The sequence below is a fragment of the Pelobates fuscus genome, chromosome 5, assembly GCF_036172605.1.
Source record: "Pelobates fuscus isolate aPelFus1 chromosome 5, aPelFus1.pri, whole genome shotgun sequence".
In the NCBI taxonomy this organism is placed as follows: domain Eukaryota; kingdom Metazoa; phylum Chordata; class Amphibia; order Anura; family Pelobatidae; genus Pelobates; species Pelobates fuscus.
This window is the reverse complement of record NC_086321.1, coordinates 12,324,148-12,351,728: the sequence shown is the minus strand read 5'-3', so window position 1 is coordinate 12,351,728 and position 27,581 is coordinate 12,324,148. Positions and strand designations below refer to the sequence as shown.

The 27,581-nt window shown below is 41.3% G+C and overlaps 1 protein-coding gene across 1 annotated transcript in view; it reads left to right on the top strand.

Annotated features, from left to right (window-relative positions):
* PHF24 (PHD finger protein 24) overlaps window positions 1-5,975 on the top strand; it is a 154,520-nt gene extending 148,545 nt beyond the window's left edge. The window contains exon 8 of the mRNA XM_063456708.1: window positions 5,028-5,975. Coding sequence (XP_063312778.1) covers window positions 5,028-5,124 — 97 coding nt within the window. The 3' untranslated portion in view covers window positions 5,125-5,975. The remainder of the gene's footprint in view (window positions 1-5,027) is intronic.
* The last annotated feature ends 21,606 nt before the right edge of the window (window positions 5,976-27,581 follow it).

Below are 27,581 nucleotides of genomic sequence, written 5' to 3'. Positions count from 1 at the left end.
GGGTCTCACGAGAGTTATTGGAGGAGAGAAGAGAAGAGGCTGTGTGCTGCCTGGGCCCCCTCTGTGGTAACAGGGATCCGGGGGGCCCCATCATGCCACCGGACCACCAGGGATGAAATCTCCCCCCTCCCTGGACAAAGGTAAGCAGGGAGGGGGGAGAAACTATTTAATTAAATGTAATTTTTTTTTTTTATATGTTAAAATGCCCCTTCCTCCCTCTCCCCCTCCCCCAGATTGCACATTTACACACACACACTACATACACTAACACAACACACACACTACATACACTGACACAACACACACACACTAACACAACACACACACTACATACACTGACACAACACAACACACACACTGCATACACCAACACAACACACACTGCATACATTAACACAACACACACTGCATACACTAACACACTCTGCATACACCAACACAACACACACTGCATTCACTAACACAACACACACTGCATTCACTAACACAACACACACACACACTGCATACACTAACACAACACACACTCTGCATACACTGACACAACACACACACACTGCATACACTAACACAACACACACTGCATACACTAACACAACACACACTCTGCATACACTAACACAACACACACTCTGCATACACTAACACAACACACACTGCATACAATAACACAACACACACCCTGCATACACTGACACAACACACTCTGCATACACTGACATAACACTCACACACACACACACTATATACACTAACACAACACACACACACACACTACATACACTGACACAACACACACTGCATACACTGACACCACACACACACACACTACATACACTGACACAACACACACTGCATACACTGACACCACACACACACACACTATATACACTGACACAACACACACTGCATACACTGACACAACACACACACACACTATATACACTAACACAACACACACACTACATACACTGACACAACACACGCACACACTACATACACTAACACAACACACACACTCAGACACAACACACACATACTAACACAACACACACACTATATACACTAACACAACACACACACACACACTACATACACTGACACAACACACACTGCATACACTGACACAACACACACTGCATACACTTACACAACACACACACTATATACACTAACACAACACACACACTACATACACTGACACAACACACGCATACACACTACATACACTAACACAACACACACACTACATACACTGACACAACACAACACACACACTGCATACACCAACACAACACACACTGCATACATTAACACAACACACACTGCATACACTAACACACTCTGCATACACCAACACAACACACACTGCATTCACTAACACAACACACACTGCATTCACTAACACAACACACACATACTGCATACACTAACACAACACACACATACTGCATACACTAACACAACACACACTCTGCATACACTGACACAACACACACTGCATTCACTAACACAACACACACACTGCATACACTAACACAACACACACTCTGCATACACTGACACAACACACACTGCATTCACTAACACAACACACACACACTGCATACACTAACACAACACACACATACTGCATACACTAACACAACACACACTCTGCATACACTGACACAACACACACTGCATACACTAACACACCACACACTCTGCATACACTAACACAACACACACTCTGCATACACTGACACAACACACACTGCATTCACTAACACAACACACACACTGCATACACTAACACAACACACACTCTGCATACACTAACACAACACACACTATGCATACACTGACACAACACACACTGCATACACTAATACAACACACACTTCATACACTAACACACACTGCATACACTAACACAACACACACTCTGCATACACTAACACAACACACACTCTGCATACACTGACACAACACACACACTGCATACACTGACACAACACACACACTGCATACACTGACACAACACACACACACACTGCATACACTAACACAACACACAACACACACACACTAACATAACACACCACACACACACTGCATACACTGTCACAACACACACACACACACTGCATACACTGACACAACACACACACACACACTATATACACTAACACAACACACATTCACACTACATACACTGACACAACACACACTGCATACACTGACACAACACACACACTATATACACTGACACAACACACACTGCATACACTGACACAACACACACACACTATATACACTAACACAACACACACACTACATACACTAACACAACACAGACACACTACATACACTGACACAACACACGCACACACACTACATACACTAACACAACACACACACTACATACACTGACACAACACACACACACTAACACAACACACACACTACATACACTGACACAACACAACACACACACTGCATACACCAACACAACACACACTGCATACACTGACACAACACACCCTGCATACACTGACACAACACACTCTGCATACACTGACACAACACTCACACACACACACACTATATATACACTAACACAACACACACACACACACTACATACACTGACACAACACACACCGCATACACTGACACCACACACACACACACTATATACACTGACACAACACACACTGCATACACTGACACAACACACACACACACACTATATACACTAACACAACACACACACACTACATACACTAACACAACACATACACATTACATATACTGACACAACACACACACACACTACATACACTAACACAACACACACACTACATACACTGACACAACACACACACACTAACACAACACACACACTACATACACTGACACAACACAACACACACACTGCATACACCAACACAACACACACTGCATACATTAACACAACACACACTGCATACACTAACACACTCTGCATACACTAACACAACACACACTGCATTCACTAACACAACACACACACACTGCATACACTAACACAACACACACTCGGCATACACTGACACAACACACACACACTGCATACACTAACACAACACACACACTGCATACACTAACACAACACACACTCTGCATGCACTAACACAACACACACTGCATACACTAACACAACACACACTCTGCATACACTAACACAACACACACTGCATACACTAACACAACACACACTGCATACACTAATACAACACACACTTCATACACTAACACACACTGCATACACTAACACAACACACACACTGCATACACTAACACAACATACATACTGCATACACTAACACAACCCACACTGCATACACTAATACAACATGCACTCTGCATACACTACACACTAACACACTCACTGCATCCACTATACTGACACACACTCTGCATTCGCTACACATTAACACACTCTGCATTCACTACACTAACACACACTCTGCATCCGCTACACACTAACACACTCTCTGCATTCAATACACATTAACACTCTGCATTCACTACACTAACACACACTCTGCATCCGCTACACACTAACACACTCTCTGCATTCACTACACATGTTCACACTCTCTGCATTCACTACACATTAACACACACTCTGCATTCACTACAAATTTACACACACACTACATTCATTACACTGACACACTCTGCATTCACTACACCCTAACACACACTCTGCATTTATTACACACTAACACACACTCTGCATTCACTAAACTATGCACACACTCTGGATTCACTATACTGACACACACTCTGCATTCACTACACTAACATACACTCTGCATCAACTGTACACACAGCATCCACTACACAAACATCCTGTATTCACAGTACACACACTACATCCACCACAAATGGAAACACTCTGCATTCACTATACACAGACACTGTGTCTAATACACACACTACATCCACTACAGACACTGCATCCACTAAACACATTTCATCTAGTACATACAAACACTACATCCACTACACAAACACACACTACATCACTGTACACACACTACATCCACTACTCAAACACTCTCTGCATTCACTACACATTAACACTCTGCATTCACTACACTAACACACACTCTGCATCCGCTACACACTAACACACCCTCTGCATTCACTACACATTAACACACTGCATTCACTACACTAACACACACTCTGCATCCGCTACACACTAACACACTCTCTGCATTCACTACACATTAACACACACTCTGCATTCACTACACATTTACACACACTCTGCATTCACTGCACTAACACACACACTACATTCATTACACTGACACACTCTGCATTCACTACACACTAACACACATTCTGCATTCATTACACACTAACACACACTCTGCATTCACTCAACTATGCACACACTCTGGATTCACTATACTGACACACACTCTGCATTAACTGTACACACAGCATCCACTACACAAACATCCTGTATTCACAGTACACACACTACATCCACCACAAATGGAAACACTCTGCATTCACTATACACAGACACTGTGTCTAATACACACACTACATCCACTACAGACACTGCATCCACTAAACACATTTCATCTAGTACATACAAACACTACATCCACTACACAAACACACTCTGTGTTCACTATACACACTGCATCCGCTACACAAACACACACTCTGCATTCACTGCACAAACAGTATCTAATACACACAAACACTACATCCATTACACACATTCTAATTCACTTCCACTGTACACACCACATTCAGTCCTGCATCATTGTCAGCGGACTAGGTAGGGCGTGGGCGGTCCCGGGAGGGAAGGGGTGGGGGGGCCCAGACCTTGTGCTTTGTCAGGGGCCCCAAAATTTCTGATGGCAGCCCTGCATGCATACATTCAACAGTGCTGAATCAATTGGAAAGTTTATTAAATTAAGGCCTGTATACTTTTTAACTGAGGGGAATAACATAACTTTTTTCTCTTTTCAGACAAGTGAACTGGGACACATTCATTAAGGAGAATGTGGTCTACATACTTGCTGCTCGTCCAAATAGCCCGGCCATCCACCTAAAGCCATTGGTATAATATGGCCATGAGCGACTGAGATATCGCCCAATGTATATATCATAAGATGGAGAAGATGAGAACTGAAATATACTCTGTTATTACTGGCTGGACGGAAGTGTACTCTGTGATGATTGACTGATCTAGTGGAGCTGAAAATGGCCATGTAGCATTTTCTTTTGTCAGCCACAGTAATGTCTTCCCTGATAAAACCGGAACGACTATACATTTTTAATAGTCAACAATCTCCATGCTATATACGTAAAAAAAATATGTAAATATAAGGAACGAAACTCTGCTGAACCTAGAAGACAGAATGTAACCATTATTAAAACCTGAATATCATGCCCAACCTATCGGTAGTTATCATAAGACGGAACGGGTGCCAAAGAGCGGGCATTCTTAAAAAAATTAAACAAGAGCCAACTTGCTGTAGCACAAATAATGTGTGACTGTAGCTATCACATCTCGGTCACCAGTAGTAGCTCTTTATCTGTGAACTGCAAATAACAATGTTTTGGAAAATGTTTAAAAAATAATAATCTAAGATGGTTAGTTTAGTTGGCAAGTTTTATCTTTTTCAGATACTGCAGTTTTCATGACCGGTTTGTAATCACTAAGCTACTACGAAATCACAAAGATTCACCAAATAATTGCTAGGCATACATTTATCGGCAAAGTTGCGACTTCAGTATATCATGTCATTTTTTCGCAACATCCGATTAATGAACATATCTCCATATTAATTACCTCTGCTTCAGAGATTTCAATGATGTACTCTATCAAAGTGTGAGTCGAGGTCCTTGCAAAGTGGCAGCATTTGGTTTGATGTAGGTTCTAATATTTGTATGTTACATTATAATTTAGGCTTCCAAGAAGTGCCGTGTGTGTTTTTTTTTAATGTAATTTCGTTTTTAAATTGATTTATTTATGCAAGAATGTTACGTGTGATCAAAGAGATAATGAGTGTTAAGAAGCCGTGAGATTGCATATTTTTTTCTAAAATATTCAGTCTTATTCATTACACATATATATTGTACAAAATCTTAATATCTTTTCATTTGAAGACTTAACATGAAAATTAGCATTTATATGAAACTGAGCTTGAAAGGGGCTGATCGGTTTTTGGAGGATGGACACAAATTGCGTTTTAAGATAACACTTATAACATTACTTCAAACATGGCATCACGGTAATTAATTACCGTAACAACGCTACTAACATAAAGTCTATAACCCTGATGAACCTCCAGTCATTGAAGGATCGTTTCCACAGTCCAAACTTTGTCCAAACAAGCGGATCTCAGTGCACACAGCCAAATAGTGGAAGTAAGCGGGCCAATGTCAACTCTGGAAACCACTATCATTCTATAAAAATAACAGCCAAATAGTAGAAGCAAGCAGGCCAGTGCCAGTCCAGAACTCTGGAAACCACACTCCCTCCATAACAATATAATGGCAAATGGACAGTCTCAAAGAATTTCCAGTTATTGTAGTTACAGACCGCTCGATTCCAGTTAGAAATCCTTTCATTTTTAGATATACCGTATATTTCTTAGTCATAATTTCACCCACAAGATCAAACTTTGTTATAAGTACCTAGTAATAAGGGCTGAAAAAAGACTCAATAGCACCCATTTCAGAATGGGAAAATCATTCCTTAATGGCTGCAAAATGGCAGTCAGGGTTCTCTGTGGATCACCAAGCTTTTAACTCTTCTTTAAGTCTAATATAATGGCCTCTCGTAGTTTGTACCGTTCTATTACTGAACAGGTTGCCAGAGAGCTGTTAGTTAGTACTGGCCCTGTATATATTTGTGTGATGTTATTATAACCCGTTTTTCTATTTTGTGCATTTAGTTTTAAAAACAAATTGCAATTTGTCCGAGTTTTGGGCGATCGTCCTCTTGTCCAAAATCTCAAACTCTGACACGCTATATTAAAAAGTCACAAAACGGACAATGGGTGGAACTTTGCTTGTTTTGTGATTTGACGTTCTATCCATGGATCCTCCCAAAAAAAGATGATTTATGGAAAAATAGATGATTGTCACTCTACATCACTAAAATGCCATCCCTTACTCCTTCATTACGCACTGTGCTGGAACTGATACCTTGGACGAAGTAGAGTTTGGGTACCCTACAAGGTTTCCTTGTAGGCTGCAATTAAAGCGAGCAAGGTTCTAGATCAGGACTGTCCAAACGCTAGATCCCCAGATGTTTGGAATTGTAAAGCATCATCGAAATTGCAGTTCTAAAACATCTGGGGATCTAGCTGTTGCCCAATACAGTACATATGGCAGGGTTAAGCCAGGCAACTGCATTTAATACCACATGCAAACATCAAGTTAAAAATCTGATGACATTTCTGAGATGCACCATCAGGCTATTTACAAGTACCCATAAGCAGGATCATTTTAACCTATTTATTTTTGCCACACACAAAGTATGCAACAAAACTTGCATATCTGCTTCTATGCAAATATATATATATATATTAGATCCTGTCTATAATATTGTTATCATTGAATCACTGAAAATATATTCTCCCTTTAAAGGAGCACTATAGGGTCAGGAACACAAACATGTATTCCTGACCCTATAGGGTTAAAATCAGCAACTAGCCACCCTGGTCCCCTCATGCCTCCATAAATATAGTAATGTCTTACTTGTATTCAAGTCTGGAACTGCTTGCTTTGTCCCTGTTTCCTTTTGACCTGCCCACTGCTTGCTGACATCATCAGAAGTGGTAGCCTGATCCAATCACAATGCTCCCCCATAGGATTGGCTGAGACTGACAAAGAGGCAGATCAGGGGCAGAGCCAGCACAATTCAAACACAGACCTGGCCAGTCAGCATCTCCTCATATAGATGCATTGAATCAATGAATCTCTATGAGGAAAGTTCAGTGTCTGCATGCAGAGGGAGGAGATACTGAATGTTTGGATGCATTTTAGGCAGCCATGACCCAGGAAGGATCTCTAACAGCCATCTGAGGAGTGGCCAGTGAAGTTATCACTAGGCTGTAATGTAAACATTGCATTTTCTCTGAAAAGACAGTGTTTACAGCAAAAAGCCTGCAGGTAATGATTCTACTCACCAGAACAAATTCAATAAGCTGCAGTTGTTCTGGTGACTATAGTGTCCCTTTAATGTCTCTGTAAATGTTGAAGGGATAAAAAGAAGAGCACATTTTTATTTTCATTTTCAGGTATCACTGAGATTCAGTCTAAACACACAGTGGTTGGATTTGTCCAAAGTGAATGTACTAAAGCAGCCTAGGTTTCATAGAAATGTTTTGCTTTTTTTGTATCATTAAATTCCTTCAATACAATAGCAGATTTCAAGGCCATCCAAGTTTTGTTATAAAGGTCACAATAATAAATAGTCTTCAAACATAAAAAATAAAGAGTCATCAATCGTGGCAGGAGAAATGTCAAAAGCAATATCAGCTCTGTGTGTTATTCAAAGCACTTTGTGAGGATATAAAAACAAGCTGTCAGAATGAGATAGTGTAGGCAGGCATTAGAATCGGTTATTATGACAATATCTGTGTGGGGGGCTATCACTGCATTATTACTTCAGGAGTGTAGAAGCGCTGACACTAAACTCAAATAAACCTTCAAAAACACTACACAATGAGCCTTTTACAGCAGACATGACAGTCAACACATGTCACTTACCGAGCAGATAATGGGGCCTTGGCAGACTGGCTAATACAGGAATAGCCATCAAGGGTCAAACCTCTGAGATACCCCTGGGGCAAGAAATGTTTTGGACCACCGACAGAGCAAATATGGGCAAAAGGCAGATATTCCTCTGTCATTAAACTTACATGACCATTTTCCAATCCTTACACAGCTTTATTTGCATATAGTGTCTGTGCATTGTAGGTGTGGTTTTGTATGTTTGTGTGAATGCATGGATGTGTTTGTGTGTAGTGTTTGGCATTGACTGCTGGACCATAATTGTATGTACTGTCTGTGTGTTTGCAGGCAGGCGTGTTTTTGTTTGAAGGATATGTATGAACGCAAGGGTGTGTTTTTGTGCAGCGTCTGTGTGTTGGACTCTAGAGGTGTTTTTGTTTATAGTGTTGGCACTGAATGCAGAGGTGTATTTGTGCATAGGTGCCAACAATCCCAGTTATGTGAGGATAGTCAGCAAATATGGCTCCCAGTGAGCTGTTCCACATTCTCCCCATAATCTGCCCAAGAGTTAATTAGGTGCAACAATTTAAGGGTGCAGGAAGGGACAGGGAACTAGGACCAAGCACTGAGTTTCAGCTGCACTCCACGCGTCATCTACTTTGAGGGTGGGCCCAGTCAGAATCCTGGTCACCCACTTAGGTGTACAGCGATCTGTCAAGGGTCCAGGACAGTGTTAAAGAATGGAGATTGTGTTTGTCTGAACCAGCAGATTGTAGCTCCACCCATTATGCTATTTTTTGATGGTGCTAAATAAGAAATAAATGAGAAATACAACTTTGTTTTTGTTTTTTTGTAAGTGGAATGCTACATTGGAAAATGTTACCAATCACCAAACATAACAAATGAAGATTTCCTTAATGAATAACTGATGGGTGAATGGAAACATCAATGTCTGCATGCTGTTTGGGATAAGAATGAAGAGATCCTCGTTCCTCCGACTTCTAGAACAAAGCAAGGTATTGCGTGGAAGTCTTTTCTGAACTAATCTGAAACAATACAGTTATTATACAGGCACCGGGAATCGATAACGTAACCTCAGGATTTTAACTACACGTGTGCACGGCTACAAACTTGGCTTCTGCTGAATCGTTTTTTCTCTCCGAAGATAAGACATTTTTTGGGACATCCGAAATTTAATCCAATGACTGTCGAGCCTTTATTTGGGAACCAGATCAGAAGAGCAAATCAAGAAAAGTGCAGATATGGTCTTATTTTGGTTAGTCTGTAGTTTGGGTTTATTTTCATTGAATAAGACTCGGCTGGTAAATCCCGAATAATCCGTTAGTTTGGGTGTGGAATGAAAGGATTTTGATTCTGACAAACCTGCTCAAATTAAATTCTGCACAAACCTAGTAATTAGCGGTAAACACAGTCACAAATTGTCTACTTTTTAAAAACAAACGTTATGGCCTCCAAATGATTTGATTCAATGTAAATAAAAAAAAAAGGAAACATGACATTAACACACATAAAGCATACCTTAAACAAACTAACTTTAAAAATTATATTTACACTAAACAACACTACGTATCTTTCCTGATCTTCATAAATCCACAGCCCTGCGTCACCTGCAATGAGTTTTAGAGGAGAAAGGGGCATTGCCGGGTACTATGGGGATTTCTTCAGTTCCGATGTTCCCACGTATGTTTTGTGACTATTTCACTGTTCTTTGCCGTTTGTAACTAATCATGGGAAAGGTAACCCAACACACAGTACTTAGCACCTAACCCAGTATACCAGAGGATAGCTGAGGATGTGTATTACGAATCCTTAGGGAGACTGGGCTTAAAGCATCACCAGCATTAGAATAGTCAACATACTAGCCAAGTCAACGTTTAGATGGAGCCAGAGAATAGCAGAAAGCAACGTTTAGATGGAGTCAGAGAATAGCAGAAAGCAGGGGCAAGACAAGTATGGTCAAAAATACCAAAAGATGGGGGGCGTGGCCAGCGACTGAACCGAGCGGACGTCTCCATGCAGAGCTCCGCTTGGAAACATAGCCAAAACTAGCCAACACACGTGGAAAATAATTGAGATTCCACCCGAAAAGTCTACCACCCCCAAACAGAGACAATGGGGAAGAAACATAAGAAGAACCAGGGCATGGCTATGCCTCGACAGCCCGATATCAGACAATCCTTTGCACCCACCACGAGTCTCAAGATGGCGCCTGAGGCCTGCCACGCGTCAGAATCTTCGGCTGAGGAGGAAGACTTACCCTCAACCCGTTCGGAAGTCCGTTCCACTACACCGGACTCCGAAAATGAAGAGACCCCAGCCACAAAAGGGGATATCAGGAGGCTGCTGGTTGAAATGCGGCAAATATGGAGAGAGGCACTTACAACACAGGTACAAGACCTGAGGCGCATAGTGACTACTATGGAGACAAGACACAGAATGAAAAATCTGCATCTCAGAGGAGTACCTGAATCAGTAACAGACACACAACTCCTGACGTACGCCCAAGACCTCACGGCGACTATGGGCACAAAACCAGCACAAACTGGTACACTGGTCACCGCAGCATTTAGGGTGCGCAAATCTGCAGCAGCACCCAGAGATGCACCGAGAGATATTATTATAGTCACACGAGACATTTCCGCAAGAGCCGCCATACTAACCAGATCGAGAGAGCTGGGAGCGGTGCCTCATGCGGGACATAAAGTGGCAGTGTACCCGGACACACCGTTCTCTGCCTTAATAGAAAAAAGAAAGCTGGCACCCATAGCCCGGAGATTGAGAGACGCCGACATTAAGTACAGATGGGGCATGGATGGGTCCCTCACTACTATCACCAACGGAGAGAGCAACACACTTACCTCGCAGGGGGATCCCGACAGCTTCTTGCAGCTCATCGGTATGGGGAAATCGCGGCAACCAGAGACCCCACTGCCCACAGATACGAGTGCAGAAAAGGTGAACTCTACCTGCAACAAACGTAGCCTACAAAGGACAACAGGCTCCACTATTAAGAGACTAACCCTGGCACCCAGAAGTGAAAAGCAGCACTTCATAAATAGAGTGAGGCACATAGACGGCCTGCCTGAACGGTCAAAGATCCAAGCCGAAGGGTAAAGTCCACACAAGGCGCTACTAAGTGCTGATCTATGCTCCAGTATTACAGGACACTATATGATGGCTTTCTTTATATATAATGGTTAAATCTGTTGCTGATCATAATTGTATTTGCGCTTTCCCATTATTTACACTATATATTTTACACTATATAGTATGGTTATAGATGTCAATCATAAAACTTTCAATAAAATATAAATTGAAAAAATAAAAATAAAAAATAAAAATACCAAAAGATCACAAGGAACAAGCTATTAGATACTACCGAGACCATCACAGGGCACTACCAATCCCTTAATGAGCTACGTCTTCTATAGAGGGACTGATGGTGTCTGCGTCATTCATGACCATTGCAAATCAAGCGATGCCACATGTGTCATTATTGTAATGCATAGACACTGCGTCATAAATTGATGCTGTGACACAGCGTCTGATATCTCAATTAATGCCAGAATGGAGCAAGATGGGGGGAACCGAAGTGGGAGCGGGGGCACATCATGAATATAGAGCAGAACTGGGCAGGGGAGGCAGGAGTGAGCAGATACGGTGACCTCTTCCTACATAACCTTCCCATCATTTAATGCCTATACTGCTCAAACATTTCTCCTATTTATCTGAAATGGTCCCACTGTAGGGCACAGTTAGATTGCACATAAAATCATTCCCTATGCTTATATATTATGTGTGAAATGAAATGCTCCTTTATACAAAACTCAATTCAGGTCATTGGCACTTGGAAGATTTCATTAAAGCTTGAAGCTAAGAGTCACTGGCACGGTATATTGCAAACAGCGGATGGGTCTCCAGGCTCCCTTTTATCCTTCGTAATTGTTGATATTGTGAGGCTGTGGGGTTTCTCTACAAACAGAATCCTCTTGATGTGTTTCCTGCTGTACATGGATACAATTTATATATTGGTTTTATGTTTCCCACTTTCTTTTTTCAAATTGTTTTATATATTTTATATGTAGAGAGCAATTCTTTTATCTTTTGCTCATCTCGGCTTGTGGATTCTCACAATCTGTCATATCAGAGTTTTACGAGATATAAAATCTATATTAAATTCTGCATGGATAAATGATAGGAGAGCTCTTACATGCTTACAATCCCCAAATCTTCCAGATGGTTACAGTAAATAACATTTATGAGTGTCAGAGTGCCTTATGAAGGGATAGGTTCCATATTAGGGTATGGATCATTATGGAGGAACCTTGCTTCCTAGGAGGCTGGTATTTTTGGTTACTAGGACACTCAGGCTCCGTAGAGATCCATTATCTAGCAACTAGATTGGTCTATATAACACGTACTCTACTGTTGGCTTCGATGTCATGGCGTTTGAATACGTTTTATAGTTACTAAGATTATTCTAACATAACTATTCTATTCGGTATCTCTGCCCCAAGTGGAATGATTAGTTATAATAAGTTACCGCTTCCATTAACATACTAACATAGACTTACTGCAGATAAAAACCATTCGGCCCATCTATTCTGCCCAGAAACAAAACAAATAGACACAGAAACAAAGCTCACACGATGTAAATTGAATGGTAAAATGTTTCCGCCTCAACTGCATAGTTTTGGCAAAAGAAAAAAAATTGGAAAATGTCAGAGCCATGTACAAACATACTAATTGAAATAAAATTAAAAATAATAACATTGCCATGTGTTAACACATATTTACCTATGGAATGACATTTTTTTTTTTAAAACAAATACAGTGACTGATAAATTGAGCATTATTACTTTAGTCACAGACCAATAATAGACTATTTGGAAAATGAATCAGCTGATTATTTTGGAATTGTAGAATCCTTACAGCTAGATATGATAACGATAAAAGATTAGACGATGAAGAAGATGGAAGAGTCGGAAGGTGATCTGGGTGGAATCGGGGAGTAATACCTTGCAACAGCTCGCAACAAATGAAAAAACTGAGTGAGACGTAAAAAAATTAAACACATACAAGAATGAGCTTTAATTATAAAACCAAAACACGACACATCAGTATGTTAGTCCGGTATTATAGTGACAGTGATAGTTGGAAAAATACTCAAGTCCTTTAAGATCAAATGTGAAGCCCATTATTTTATAAAGCTTATAAGGTCCTTTTTTAAAGGGACACTATAGTCACCAAAACAACTTTATGCTAATGAAGCAGTATTGGATTGAAGATCGTGCACCGGCAGTTTCACTGCTCAATTCTCTGCCATTTAGGAGATAAATCACTTTGTTTGTATAGCCCTAGTCACACCTCCATGCATGTGACTTGCACAGGCATCCTAAACACTTCATGAAAATGAACCTAGATATATTAGGTTCCTGTATTGCACCATCTGTTTAATCTAGAATTTCTTATCTTGTGCTCTGTTAATAGCCTTGTAGAGCCCGCTGAAGCCTCCTGTGTGTCTTTAAAGGACCACTCTAGGCACCCAGACGACTTCAGCTTAATGAAGTGGTCTGGGTGCCAGGTACCTCTAGGATTAACCCTTTTTTTTATAAACATAGCAGTTTCAGAGAAACTGCTATGTTTATAATGAGGGTTAATCCAGCCTCCAAATCCTCTAGTGGCTGTCTCATTGACAGCCGCTAGAGGCGCTTGCGTGCTTCTCACTGTGAAAATCACAGTGAGAGCACGCAAGCGTCCATAGGAAAGCATTGTAAATGCTTTCCTATGCGACCGGCTGAATGCGAGCGCGGCTCCTGCCGCGCATGCGCATTCAGCCGATGACGTCGCGATCAAGATGGAGAGGAGGAGGAAAGCTCCCCGCCCGGCGCTGGAAAAAGAGGTAAGTTTAACCCCTTCCTCTCTCCAGAGCCCGGCGGGAGGGGGTCCCTGAGGGTGGGGGCACCCTCAGGGTACTCTAGTGCCAGGAAAACGAGTATGTTTTCCTGGCACTAGAGTGGTCCTTTAAGGCTCAATTTGACGAGCAGGAGATAAAAACTTGTAAAGTAAGTAAACATCTGCTTGAAAATTAAGCCATTTTGTTTTCATGCAGGCTGTGTCAGTCACAACAAGGGGAAGTGTGACTAGGGCTGCATAAATTGACACACAAGTGATTTAACTGTGCTGGTAACAATACATATCCATCAGATCTGATTAATTTATTGAAGGGATTAGCTCTGTGAAAAGATTAGGAGTTTTTAGTCAAAATTAACTATTTACAGACAGAACTCTAGGGATAAAAACCAGACAAAAGATTGAACATTTAAACAAAATATTGTTTGAAAAACGTTTAGTGCCGTGATAGCAACATACTTAGCAGTTTATTCAAAGCCGTCATTGACCTTTTACACCCAATTAAAGAACAGTAAAGTATAATTAAATATAACGCTTTAGTTCAAATAGCAATCTGTGGCATTGACTTCCTCCGAGATCTCCTTCGAATCGTATGCTGCACGCGATATCCCACGTGTGCCCGCCACTAATTCACATTATGGTAAAAGCAGGAACAAAAAATAAAATCTAAATAGTGCAGATACTAGGAAGAAATGTACATTCATTAAAGAGGCGTACGTGTAATGTGAGTTTTTGTGACAACATATAAAAAAATGTATTCTATTAAAATAGGTGTTTTTCTACCGGCATGAGAATAAAGCTGACGAATTCTCTGTTTCTTCTTTTAGGAACAAAGTTTCACCGATAATTAAAGTGGAAGAGGGAGATATCCATTCGCTTTAATTTCATGTTCTCCTTCTCAGGTTAATAAATAGATAAAAAGATAAATCCTGCAACTATTCAGCAGCTTTGGAAACAGCTGTCATGGCTACTGAAAGGCCAAATGTGACATTTGTAAGAATTCCTTCCAGCGAAGATCAGATTGAACTCTGCGTAATATTTAGAAACTGAATCTAATATAGGGCTCAAAATGATTCAATACTGTTAGAAAAACGTTCTAAATGATTTATCGATACAAATTCCCATGGACTCCAATGGTGACTTACTAATTGCTGGCCTGGATTGGCTGAGGGCTTTGGCACATCTCCCAACATTTTAAATAGGCAAAGAGGAACACTTCATGTTTAGAGGTGTGAGTGGCATTGTGGCCAGGGGCAGGCTGTTCTGAGGGTTAGTGACGATGCAGTGGTTTGTTCTGAGTGTGAGTGGGGCTATTCTGCGAAATTTTAGGTGACTTACTAATAACAGTTAGCACAACTAAATTGTGATTTAGAAGAAGAACAATGTATCTTATTTACACAGACTGATTTCTAAACACATTTATTGTAGTCTAAAGACACATTACTGGGAGTATTATTGCTGTGGAGCTCTGTTATACACTCATACACATTACTGGAGGTATTATTGCTGTGGAGCTCTGTTATACACTCAGACACATTACTGGGAGTATTATTGCTGTGGAGCTCTGTTATACACTCAGACACACTACTGGGAGTATTATTGCTGTGGAGCTCTGTTATACACTCAGACACATTACTGGGAGTATTATTGCTGTGGAGCTCCGTTATACACTCAGACACATTACTGGGAGTATTATTGCTGTGGAACTCCGTTATACACTCAGACACATTACTGGGAGTATTATTGCTGTGGAGCTCCGTTATACACTCAGACACATTACTGGGAGTATTATTGCTGTGGAGCTCCGTTATACACTCAGACACATTACTGGGAGTATTATTGCTGTGGAGCTCTGTTATACACTCAGACACATTACTGGGAGTATTATTGCTGTTGAGCTCTGTTATACACTCAGACACATTACTGGGGGTATTATTGCTGTGGAGCTCTGTTATACACTCAGACACATTACTGGGAGTGTTATTGCTGTGGAGCTCTGTTATACACTCAGACACATAACTGGGAGTATTATTACTGTGGAGCTCTGTTATGCACTCAGACACATTACTGGGAGTATTATTGTTGTGGAGCTCTGTTATACACTCAGACACATTACTGGGAGTATTATTGCTGTGGGGCTCTGTTATACACTCAGACACATTACTGGGAGTATTATTGCTGTGGAGCTCTGTTATACACTCAGACACATTACTGGGAGTATTATTGCTGTGGAGCTCTGTTATACACTCAGACACATTACTGGGAGTATTATTGCTGTGGAGCTCCGTTATACACTCAGACACATTACTGGGAGTATTATTGCTGTGGAGCTCCGTTATACACTCAGACACATTACTGGGAGTATTATTGCTGTGGAGCTCCGTTATACACTCAGACACATTACTGGGAGTATTATTGCTGTGGAGCTCCGTTATACACTCAGACACATTACTGGGAGTATTATTGCTGTGGAGCTCTGTTATACACTCAGACACATTACTGGGAGTATTATTGCTGTTGAGCTCTGTTATACACTCAGACACATTACTGGGGGTATTATTGCTGTGGAGCTCTGTTATACACTCAGACACATTACTGGGAGTGTTATTGCTGTGGAGCTCTGTTATACACTCAGACACATTACTGGGAGTATTATTACTGTGGAGCTCTGTTATGCACTCAGACACATTACTGGGAGTATTATTGTTGTGGAGCTCTGTTATACACTCAGACACATTACTGGGAGTATTATTGCTGTGGGGCTCTGTTATACACTCAGACACATTACTGGGAGTATTATTGCTGTGGAGCTCTGTTATACACTCAGACACATTACTGGGAGTATTATTGCTGTGGGGCTCTGTTCTACACTCAGCCATACCAACAATACGAAGCTCCTTGAAAAAAGGGACATTGGGATAGAAAAAAAGGGACAGAAGGATTTTGACACAAAATAGGGACTGTTCGTCCTAAATAGGGACACTTGGGAGGTATGATTTTAAAGTGACAAGCCCGTCCAATTGAGCAGCCTGGTTAATTAGCTGAATGAGACAGCAGGTGGATTGAAGCTCTAGCCTCGGGGGACTGGTGGCAGCCAGACTGCTCACTGTCAATCACAGATGGCAGATTTCAGTATTTTTCCAGAAACTCTGAGAATATCATCTGTTGCAGGGTGTGATGTTGGATGGACTCCAGTTTTTTGGGCAATTATCTCAACTATATCTTCCCAGTGTCTGGTGAGTTCCTATCGAGAGTAGCTAGTATCAGGTGCACCAGGTCAGCTCACATATTGACTTTCAGACCCTGGATCACTGTATATGATCACAGATCACAGTAACTGCAGAACAAGACGCTCTAACTCTGCCAACACACAAGCCAAATCCTAAATCACATAACACTAAGCCTAAAAAAAACAAGTGCACTTAACGTCCACTGGTCAGCATTTCTTATTCACTTTCTGGCTGTGAATGATGGTAATGGTTCTGGCTCTGCCTGGCTGTGAATGATGGTAATGGTTCTGGCTCTGCCTGGCTGTGAATGATGGTAATGGTTCTGGCTCTGCCTGGCTGTGAATGATGGTAATTGCTCAGGCTCTGCCTGGCTGTGAATGATGGTAATGGTTATGGCTCTGCCTGGCTGTGAATGATGGTAATGGTTCTGGCTCTGCCTGGCTGTGAATGATGGTAATGGTTCTGGCTCTGCCTGGCTGTGAATGATGGTAATTGCTCAGGCTCTGCCTGGCTGTGAATGATGGTAATGGTTATGGCTCTGCCTGGCTGTGAATGATGGTAATTGTTCTGGCTCTGCCTGGCTGTGAATGATGGTAATGGTTCTGGCTCTGCCTGGCTGTGAATGATGGTAATGGTTCTGACTCTGCCTGGCTGTGAATGATGGTAATTGTTCAGGCTCTGGCTGGCTGACAATTAGGCTATTTGCTTTGTCTTTCTCTGCCTGGCTGAGAATGATGATTGTTTCGGCCTCTCCCTGTGACTGAGAATGATGGTAATTGAAGTCCACATTATCTGGTATATTATCAGGTATATAAGATCCAGTACCTCCTCCCAGAATACGTCCAGTGTAATTGGTATAAATAGGCTGTGCTCAAACGGCATCGTGCCCAGGTAATGCCGCTCCCCTTCAAATCAACATTTAGATTTCCTGTTTTAGATGTCAAATATCTCACTAAGATCTTTTATAGCATCTGTCTTCCATGTCACCAACCAGCTAAATATCACGACATGGGGTGACCTTTAAATGTGGCAGCATTTCAATGTACATTCCATCTGTTAAAGGGTCAAAGCAAGTATTTTAGCATCTGAACATATCAGTGTTTTTACACTAATTACATAGAATCCACAAACTGCTAAATACCTGTATGTGCATTGTATGTGCGCTGTCTTATTGTATCCAGACCAAATTAACATCAACGTGTGATATTATCACCAACCACACCTTCAACGCCGTCTAGTCTATCCATCTCTGATGGGGCAGTTTGCTTTTTCCTGTTTCATTTTATGTAAATGGAGCTGAATGTCGCTCCTCGCTATCCGAATTGACTGTCACTTTAACATTTTGCCTCTTTAAAGGCGAGATATAATGATCATCATAAAGCCCAGTGTGCCCAGCGATGGGAGTACTGCCGGCTGCATGCATGGATGCCTTTCCTCCAGGAATAAGAAGAGTTAAACTCCCATTTATTAATGTGAAACCGAGAGAAATGTGTGATATTTTCTTTGAAAGGAGAGGCGTCAATTTATAAGCCATGCTGTCCTTTCAGATGAGATGCCTCCCCGCTTTGTCACTTTTCATACAAATTAGTTCCCCGATGCTCTGGCATTTAATGATTCATTTTAGTTAAAGTTCTAGGTTGGTTTTTTTTCTTCTTCAAAAGGCTTATTAGCGATTATTTTGGAAAATCTGTCTGAGATTCGCTAACATCTGCATTCTAATTAGAGAGCCATTTAAACAGCTGTCAGCACGTTAGCGGCTAACATATTCTATCAGATTAGGGATGGGACAAAATGTTATCCTTCAGAAATCTGCTTGAAAAATGCCCCTTTACTACCGGTCTCACACAACGACATCTAATAATTTATATATATCTATTAAAAAAGGGATACAATTACTGGTGCTCACTATATACTATGCACATTATTGATATATATAGTCTCTCTCTCTCTTATATTCTGTAAAGTGAGAATTCAAAGTGAATTTCAAAATTGTGACCCAACATTTGAAATTCACTATGCATTCTTTATTTCAAATCCCGGAAATCTCACCTTAGTTAATAACACTTTGCATAGTCTTTTTAATTGAAATGGGGGTCTACCACGTCACAATTAACTTGCTGGGATTGTGTACTGAAACATCTACACAGAATATGGTCTGTGTCTGCCTAAGTCCAGATGGGAGATGCCACAAAAGGATAGTTGACAGGGCTGAGAGCCTGTGGGACTTCCACATCCAGACAGACAAGCAAGTACTGGCCAACCACGAAGAAGAGTCCAGAAGAGTCCATTTGTAGGAATAAGTAAGATACCGAGCAGAACCCTCAGACTCCCAGGCCTCTGGTAGATGGCATAAGAATGAGGAATAAACAAAAATACCACCCGGAGGGGTGAGAAAGCCACTTTTTTTTTATTGGTATATAACTGCTATATATATATTGTTACTAGCAGTAAATTCTGTGAAAGGTATGGATTCCAGAATTCCACCATTCCATTGGATAATTTCATAGGGAATATTATTACCTTTGTCATGTTCTGAATTTACAGTAAAAACTGCCCACCGGCTCTAAAAGAGTCAATACAGTGTTTATGGTGCTGGGTGTGCCGTGAAACCATTTTGAAACTTAGCTGGGTCCCACCAGGCGCCGTGCTGCATTCAGTCTTCTCAGAGCTGGAGAAGCCATTTTGTTGACTACTCAGCCACTCACTGAGCTTATTCATTGTCCAAGATAGTGCAGCTAACACTCGTGGCCAGTGAGTGAACTCATACATCAAGCACAGTCTCATAGTGCATAAGGCTATCCTAACTATAAGATAAGGCCAGGGACTAATGAAAGTATTTAGAAAATTGGGCAGACTAGATGGGCCGAATGGTTCTTATCTGCCGTCACATTCTATGTTTCTATGTTTCTATGTCTCATTCCTCCTCATAATAATGACATAAACAATGTGAAGGATCACCTGGGTCTCCATGACCCTGTAAGGGAACACATTCCTCTCTTAGAACTCAGTCTTCTCTAAACCAGGTCTCCACGGGTTTCATGTATTTGTTGCACGCCTGTCAATCCTTTGGGTTAAAGCGGTGATTTGTGGCTACAAGCCATGGAAATGACAGGACATACTAAGATAACAGTTTAAATGCATCAGTTAGGGATAACCAGGCATTTTTTGCTGTGATATAGGCCCCATCCTCAGCTCAGCACAGTTCATATATCAGGTCCCTGATACTCCTCTATGCAGAGCATTGAGACCTATTGAGCAGCAATTGGTCAGATAACAGTAGAGTTTTATATTTCACTAAATGTAAAACACTTTAAGAAAAAATGTCCTGACTGCTGACCAGATAACCAAACCCGTTACCCCCAATAACGACATGACACCTGAGTGTTGGATAAGGGCAACAGCCACAGCTTTATTTAAACTTTTTAACACAGACAGTATTTTCCACCTGTCAGCTGTTGGGGTGACTACCCAACAGACAGATACTCCGAGTCGTTCCAGAGTTTGTACAGCCTGCCTTCTGCCATCAGCCCTAGCAGATACAAATCCTTGTATCATGCATTACATGCGCTGGCCAGGAACTCCGCCATAGCTGTGACAAAACAAGAACAGAAACAAACACCACCACAAAGCCAACAACATCACATAAACATAGGCAATGGGAGGGAGGGAAACTGTTCCAGACTGCTCCTTCTGCAATGGTGAGTACACTCCACCCTGGCTGCACCCCTTCTTATACCACCCATCTTTAGCAACTATGTATCTATATACATCCCACCCCTTCCTTGCACGGCAGTAGTCATGCCTCCCCTTCCTTGCATGGCAGCAGTCATGCCTCCCCTTCCTAGCAGTCCAGGGAATCTCTTTCTCTGCTTGGACTCCACCACATAAGCAGATATGCCGCCTTGGTGGCGCACATCAAGTGACAGAAATTCTTAATAGAAAAATGTGGAGGATTCACATAAAAGGTTGTGAAAGACACTATTGAGATTGCCCGAATTTCTCAGAAATATTGTGTTCTTGGTGGGCACAGAACCGCCATTCCCCAGAGAACCAGGCACAGCGTCAATGCTGCCAACTGACTGGGTGCCAATACTTCTTTCACGTATCTCCTGCCTCGTCTGCTGTCCGAGGTCCTGGGAAACATGTTCTGTTACTTAATAGAAACTCACTCTGCCTCCCCGAAATCTCATTGGGGTCCGGCCAGATAAGAAAAATATTGCCAACTCGCCTTGCCAATTTCTGGCCTAACAACCATTGTGTGAGCTTTACTCACTGCTTGGATCCTGGTAATGTGCAAGCGTGCCGAACAATATAGAGTTTATCCATTCAGTTACAGGGACATATAGCCACCAGAACTACAGCTTAATGTACGGTATACAGCCTAATGTATTCTACACATTTACACTGTATATTAACCTGTATACTGTACATTACACTGCCACCGATCCCATGTGTTCCCGATGAGGGGTTAATAAGCATGTAGGGGTGTATATAAAAAATACCCCTCTCTGTCTCATTAGAGATATCTTTGCCAGAAGCTCAAGGAAGCAAGGTGAAAGGTCAGCGTAGGTCCCACCTGAGGAGGTCTGTCTTGACGTGGCAGGCGGGCCTTCCCTCCAATGGCCATTGGCAAGGTGAAAGGTCAGCGTAGGTCCCACCTGAGGAGGTCTGCCTTGACGTGGCAGGCGGGCATTCCCTCCAATGGCCATTGGAGTAACGAAATAACCTCCATTTGTTTAATATACATAGGGCTTTAGGAGAGAGCGCAGGTAATATTTTTCTTTGGTTTTTACTGTGTACCATACATTAACCATACACGGTACATAAAGTTGTATACTTTTCTCATAACATTCAGATTACTCTGGTTTCCAAATACTTTTGCCCAACATCCAGAGAAAGTTACTATTACCCAGTTTAATAAAGATTAACCCCTTAAGGACCAAACTTCTGCAATAAAAGGGAATAATGACATGTCACACATGTCATGTGTCCTTAAGGGGTTAAGTCAACCATATGCAGTGATTTGTTTTGCCACATATGCACATTAGCCTCCCAATGCTCTTTTCGATTTTCAAGATTGACGATCTCAGCCAAGGAGGCGGTGCAAGCCGTGACGGGACCCAAGCAGTTCTAAAAAAGGTACGTTTTATACCATTTTATCCAGGTACAAGGCATATACATACATATGTGGCAGGCTTATGCAATGTATGATCATATAGTGTAACTAAACCCCCATTTTTTTTGCCTAGATTAGGTGTTTTTAATAAAACTAGCAAAATGGTTCAGCACTAAAATAACTGTTTAGTAGATAAGGGAGTGTGCTGGATTTTCATATTTACTGTACTTATTGGCCCCCAGCAGCACCCCATTTAAGTATGTTCAGGTGAGTGCAGCCAAACCCTTGTTTTTTCCTATTGTTATATATAGTGTTATATTTATAGTTATATTTATAGTTTTAGTGTGATATATAGTGTTTTATACATAGTGTTAGTGTTATATTTATAGTGTTATATTTATAGTGTTATATTTATAGTGTTATTGTTATATATAGTGTTATATTTATAGTTTTAGTGTGATAAATAGTGTTTAATATATAGTGTTTTATATATAGTATTCGTGTTATATTTATAGTGTTATATTTATAGTGTTATATTTATATATTTATAGTGTTATTGTTTGTAATGGATCGCCTGGCACCCCGACTGGGTACCTCCATTAAAGGATGCTCCTAGCGTTTCCTGAGGACTCAAGCACTCCAGGACTCAGACACCACAATCACCGAATCTGAGAAGCATATAAATCCTCTCAAGCCTCTGAATGCTGTAGACAGTTGAATAGGAACCATACGAATAGGTTTGCACTCCTAGCAGTCAAACTGGAACAGCATGCAATAAATCCACCCCCAATAATGAGACGACACTTCACTTTGAGGGTTAAACAGGAACGTGTTTAATGGGGGCTACATGCCCGGTATTTATGCAGGTCTCCACAAGGTGGACACTCCCCTAGGGGACCTTGTGGAAGACTGTAAAACATATTGGACAGTAGCCAATCGCAGTGGCTTCAACATAAGCCCTTCCCATCTTACCCATAAATCCTTCTTCTCTATCCCGGCGATAATTGGGGAGAAACCTAATTATCTCCCAGGATAGAGACAATCGTCATTTTAAAATACAATAAGAAAAATACAGTAAAATACATAAATGCAGAAATACCGAATGAATATGGTTCGTGTAACCTATCCCCAGATAGCTTGGATCTGAGTGCATATTTCTACCGAATAGCTCTCAGATCCGACGTACCTAGTTCAATCGCCATGGAGTCAAAGTCTTTCACCAGTCCTTCTGTATACGAATGACTCCATGGGACGGCTATCTGGGTAAAGTCCATACGAATGTTAGAAACTCCCGAACTGACCGGTGTTCGTACGCCTCGACGAAATAGAAGGCGGGCGGCAACTTCCAGCGGTGTTCGGTAGATAAAGTGTCCTCTGATCTTCCTCGTGTCCCAAAATGGCCGCCGCCTCGTGGTCGGCATACGAACGACGACCACCCGTACGAATGGAATGGAGAGGTGTCTGCGGTTAACCACAACGTTCTAATTGGGGCCAAGAGGTTAACCAGCAGCACACTCCTCTCCTGGGTGGCCGTCTGTTCGGTAGTTTCAATCGGTATTCCAGAATCACACGAACAGGGGCATACGGACAGGAAATCCAGCGAAAATAAAGGCAAACAGACGAACCAGCAATACAAGTCTATAAAGATGGATCTGTCACATTGTTATATATAGTGTTATATTTCTAGTGTTATTGTTATATATAGTGTTATATTTACAGTGTTATATTTCTAGTGTTATATTTATATATTTATAGTGTTATTGTTATATATAGTGTTATATTTATAGTGTTTTATATATATATATATATATATAGTGTTTTATATATAGTGTTAGTGTCATATTTATAGTGTTATATTTATAGTGTTAGTGTTATATATAACTATACAGTGTTTTTTATATATATATATATATATATATATATATATATATATATATATATATATATATATAGTGTACTTTTAGGGAGAACTGACGCGGGAGCTGCGGGTTTTAGGCCGAGATGGAAGTATAAAGAAGGAGTTAATGCTTGTGTTAGTAAACAGCTTGACAGCGATATTCTCTGCTTCTATGCTAAATTGAACTGTCATTTTATATAAATTAAAACAGGTCTGACATTTGAATGTGACAAACTTATTACAGGGCCTGTCAGAGAGAGAGACAGACAGAGAAACAGACAGACAGAGAAACAGACAGACAGAGAAACAGACAGACAGAGAGACAGACACAGAGAGAGAGACAAACAGAGAGAGACAGACAGAGAGAGCGAGAGACAGACAGACATACAGAGAGACAGACATACAGAGAGACAGACATACAGACAGACAGAGACAGACAGACACAGACAGACAGAGAGAGACAGACAGAGAGAGACAGACAGAGAGAGAGACATACAGACAGACAGAAGCAGAGAGAGGGAGACAGACAGACAGACAGAGAGACACAGAGAGACAGACAGAAAGACAGACAGACAGAGAGAGACAGACAAAGAGAGACAGACACGCAGAGAGAGACAGAGAGAGACAAAGAGATAGATAGAGACAAAGAGACAGACATGCAGAGAAAGAGAGAGAGAGAGAGAGAGACAGGCACGTAGAGACAGACAGACAGAGACACAGAGAAAGACAGAGAGAGATAGACGCTATTTACCAACGTTCCTCCCATATTAACCATCCCGTCACTTCAGGCTGCATCTTAAGGGTTTGTTGGAAAAATTAGAAATCGCCCCCTTTGTTAGATTAGGCTGAAGCAGGCTAAAGGGTCAGTGTTAGGACCCGCTTAGGGGGGTCTGCCTTGACGTTGGCAGGCGGGCATTCCCTCCAATGGCCATTGGAGCAACTAAATGACCTCCATGTGTTTAAATATACATAGGGATTAAGGAGAGAGCGCAGGTAACTTTTTGTTTTCTTTTCTTTGGTTTTTACTATATATTGGGGCTGATGTGTACTGTGGTCCTTGCTGCCGGCCCAGTAGTGATGGGAGTGAGCGCAGGACTTCTCTTTTTGTATTTGCCTTTGTTAGATTAGACCGTGCTGTACTAATGCAGGCTCTATACTATGCATTATTTGAAATGACTCCTTGGCAGTGGAGAATAGCTTTACATTGGGAACAGATAAATTATTAAATAAAATAAAACAATTAACTTGGTCAGTGACAGCGGGTGGGAACATCGCGTTTTACATTGTACACAAACATTTGTTTTAGGTGAAATATTTTTTTTAACTGACAATAAACAGTGGGAAATAATGTTCATTCAGCGAGAAAAAACACTTTAAAAATGGAAGCGCGGCATTGACACATTTACTAACTATGGAGCTCAGTCACTAAACAATGAATTGCTACGAATCGAAAAGTTTGGCAAAATAATGAATTTAGAGCAATTTTGGAATAAATATAGCAGCCTCCAGCTCAGCGATAGAGCGTAACACAGCTTGGATATTTTAGTCAAAATGTTTTGTTTATCCGCTCACTAAAATCCAGTCAGCCATTTACAATAGTCTCAGATGCCAGGAATTCAAAGAGAATTCGAAATCTGCGGCCTAAATAGTCAAAGCAGACCTGCATAAATCTTCCAATTTGGATATTTGGGGCCTAAAAGTTCAAATACTTTAACACTTTAAATTCCTGACAAGTCACGCTCTAGCCCAGGGCTTTTTTTTTTTTAGTTTATAAACCCTTATGTGTCCCAGATTTTCATGGGCAATTTTTAATTCTAGCACTTTATTCCAAAACGGAAATTTAAAATGTGACAAAGATTAATTTAAAGGACCACTTTAGCAGCGCGTTGTTATGAGGTCTGGAGATTCGGCAAGCCGTCTTATCTGGCTAACTGCTTACAAGTAGTTTAATCCCAAAGTGGCCTTCACTGCGCCAGCCCGCTCGGCCGTGTCATCCTGCGCCCCTGGCAATAATACAGGGGCCGGTGAGAGTCAGATGATTCCTGTGGAGAGGGATGCTTTTGAAATGCACGCACCAGCGGACACCAAGTAGAACCGAGATGAGTGTCAGAACGGTTTAATAGATTATGCTGGGGTAGCGACAGTACACGCCTGGCACCATAACCACTGCAGCGGTCGTAGTGCTTGGAGTGTTACTTTAATGTACCCTACAGGAAAACAACAGCTTATGCTATGATAATAATTACTCTTTAAAAGGCAGCAATAAAGGCCGGGTGAGAGCCATGTGAAGGTAGTCCACAGCAGTCAACTGCCAGTCATCCCTGTGCAGAGCACGCAACAGATCCCTGTGCAGAGCAGAATGTGCAGAGTGGGATGGAAGACTCAGCAACGCTCGTTAGACACAGCCCATCCTGCTCCGCTTGGCTCTTTTTCTCCTGGATATTGACTGTCAGGCAACGAACACTTGTATCTTCAAACCAATTAGGCAGTAATTAAAGGGGAAATGATGCTAGGAAGGTTCTGCTGTTACAAATAATGAAAGTTGAACAAGGACAGCGTGGAAAAACAAGCCTTTTGTTTTTAATATAAATAAATGAATTGATTTTCCATTAGATTCTTAATTTTTTAGTCCGTGCATTTCCTCCAAACCCTCCAAA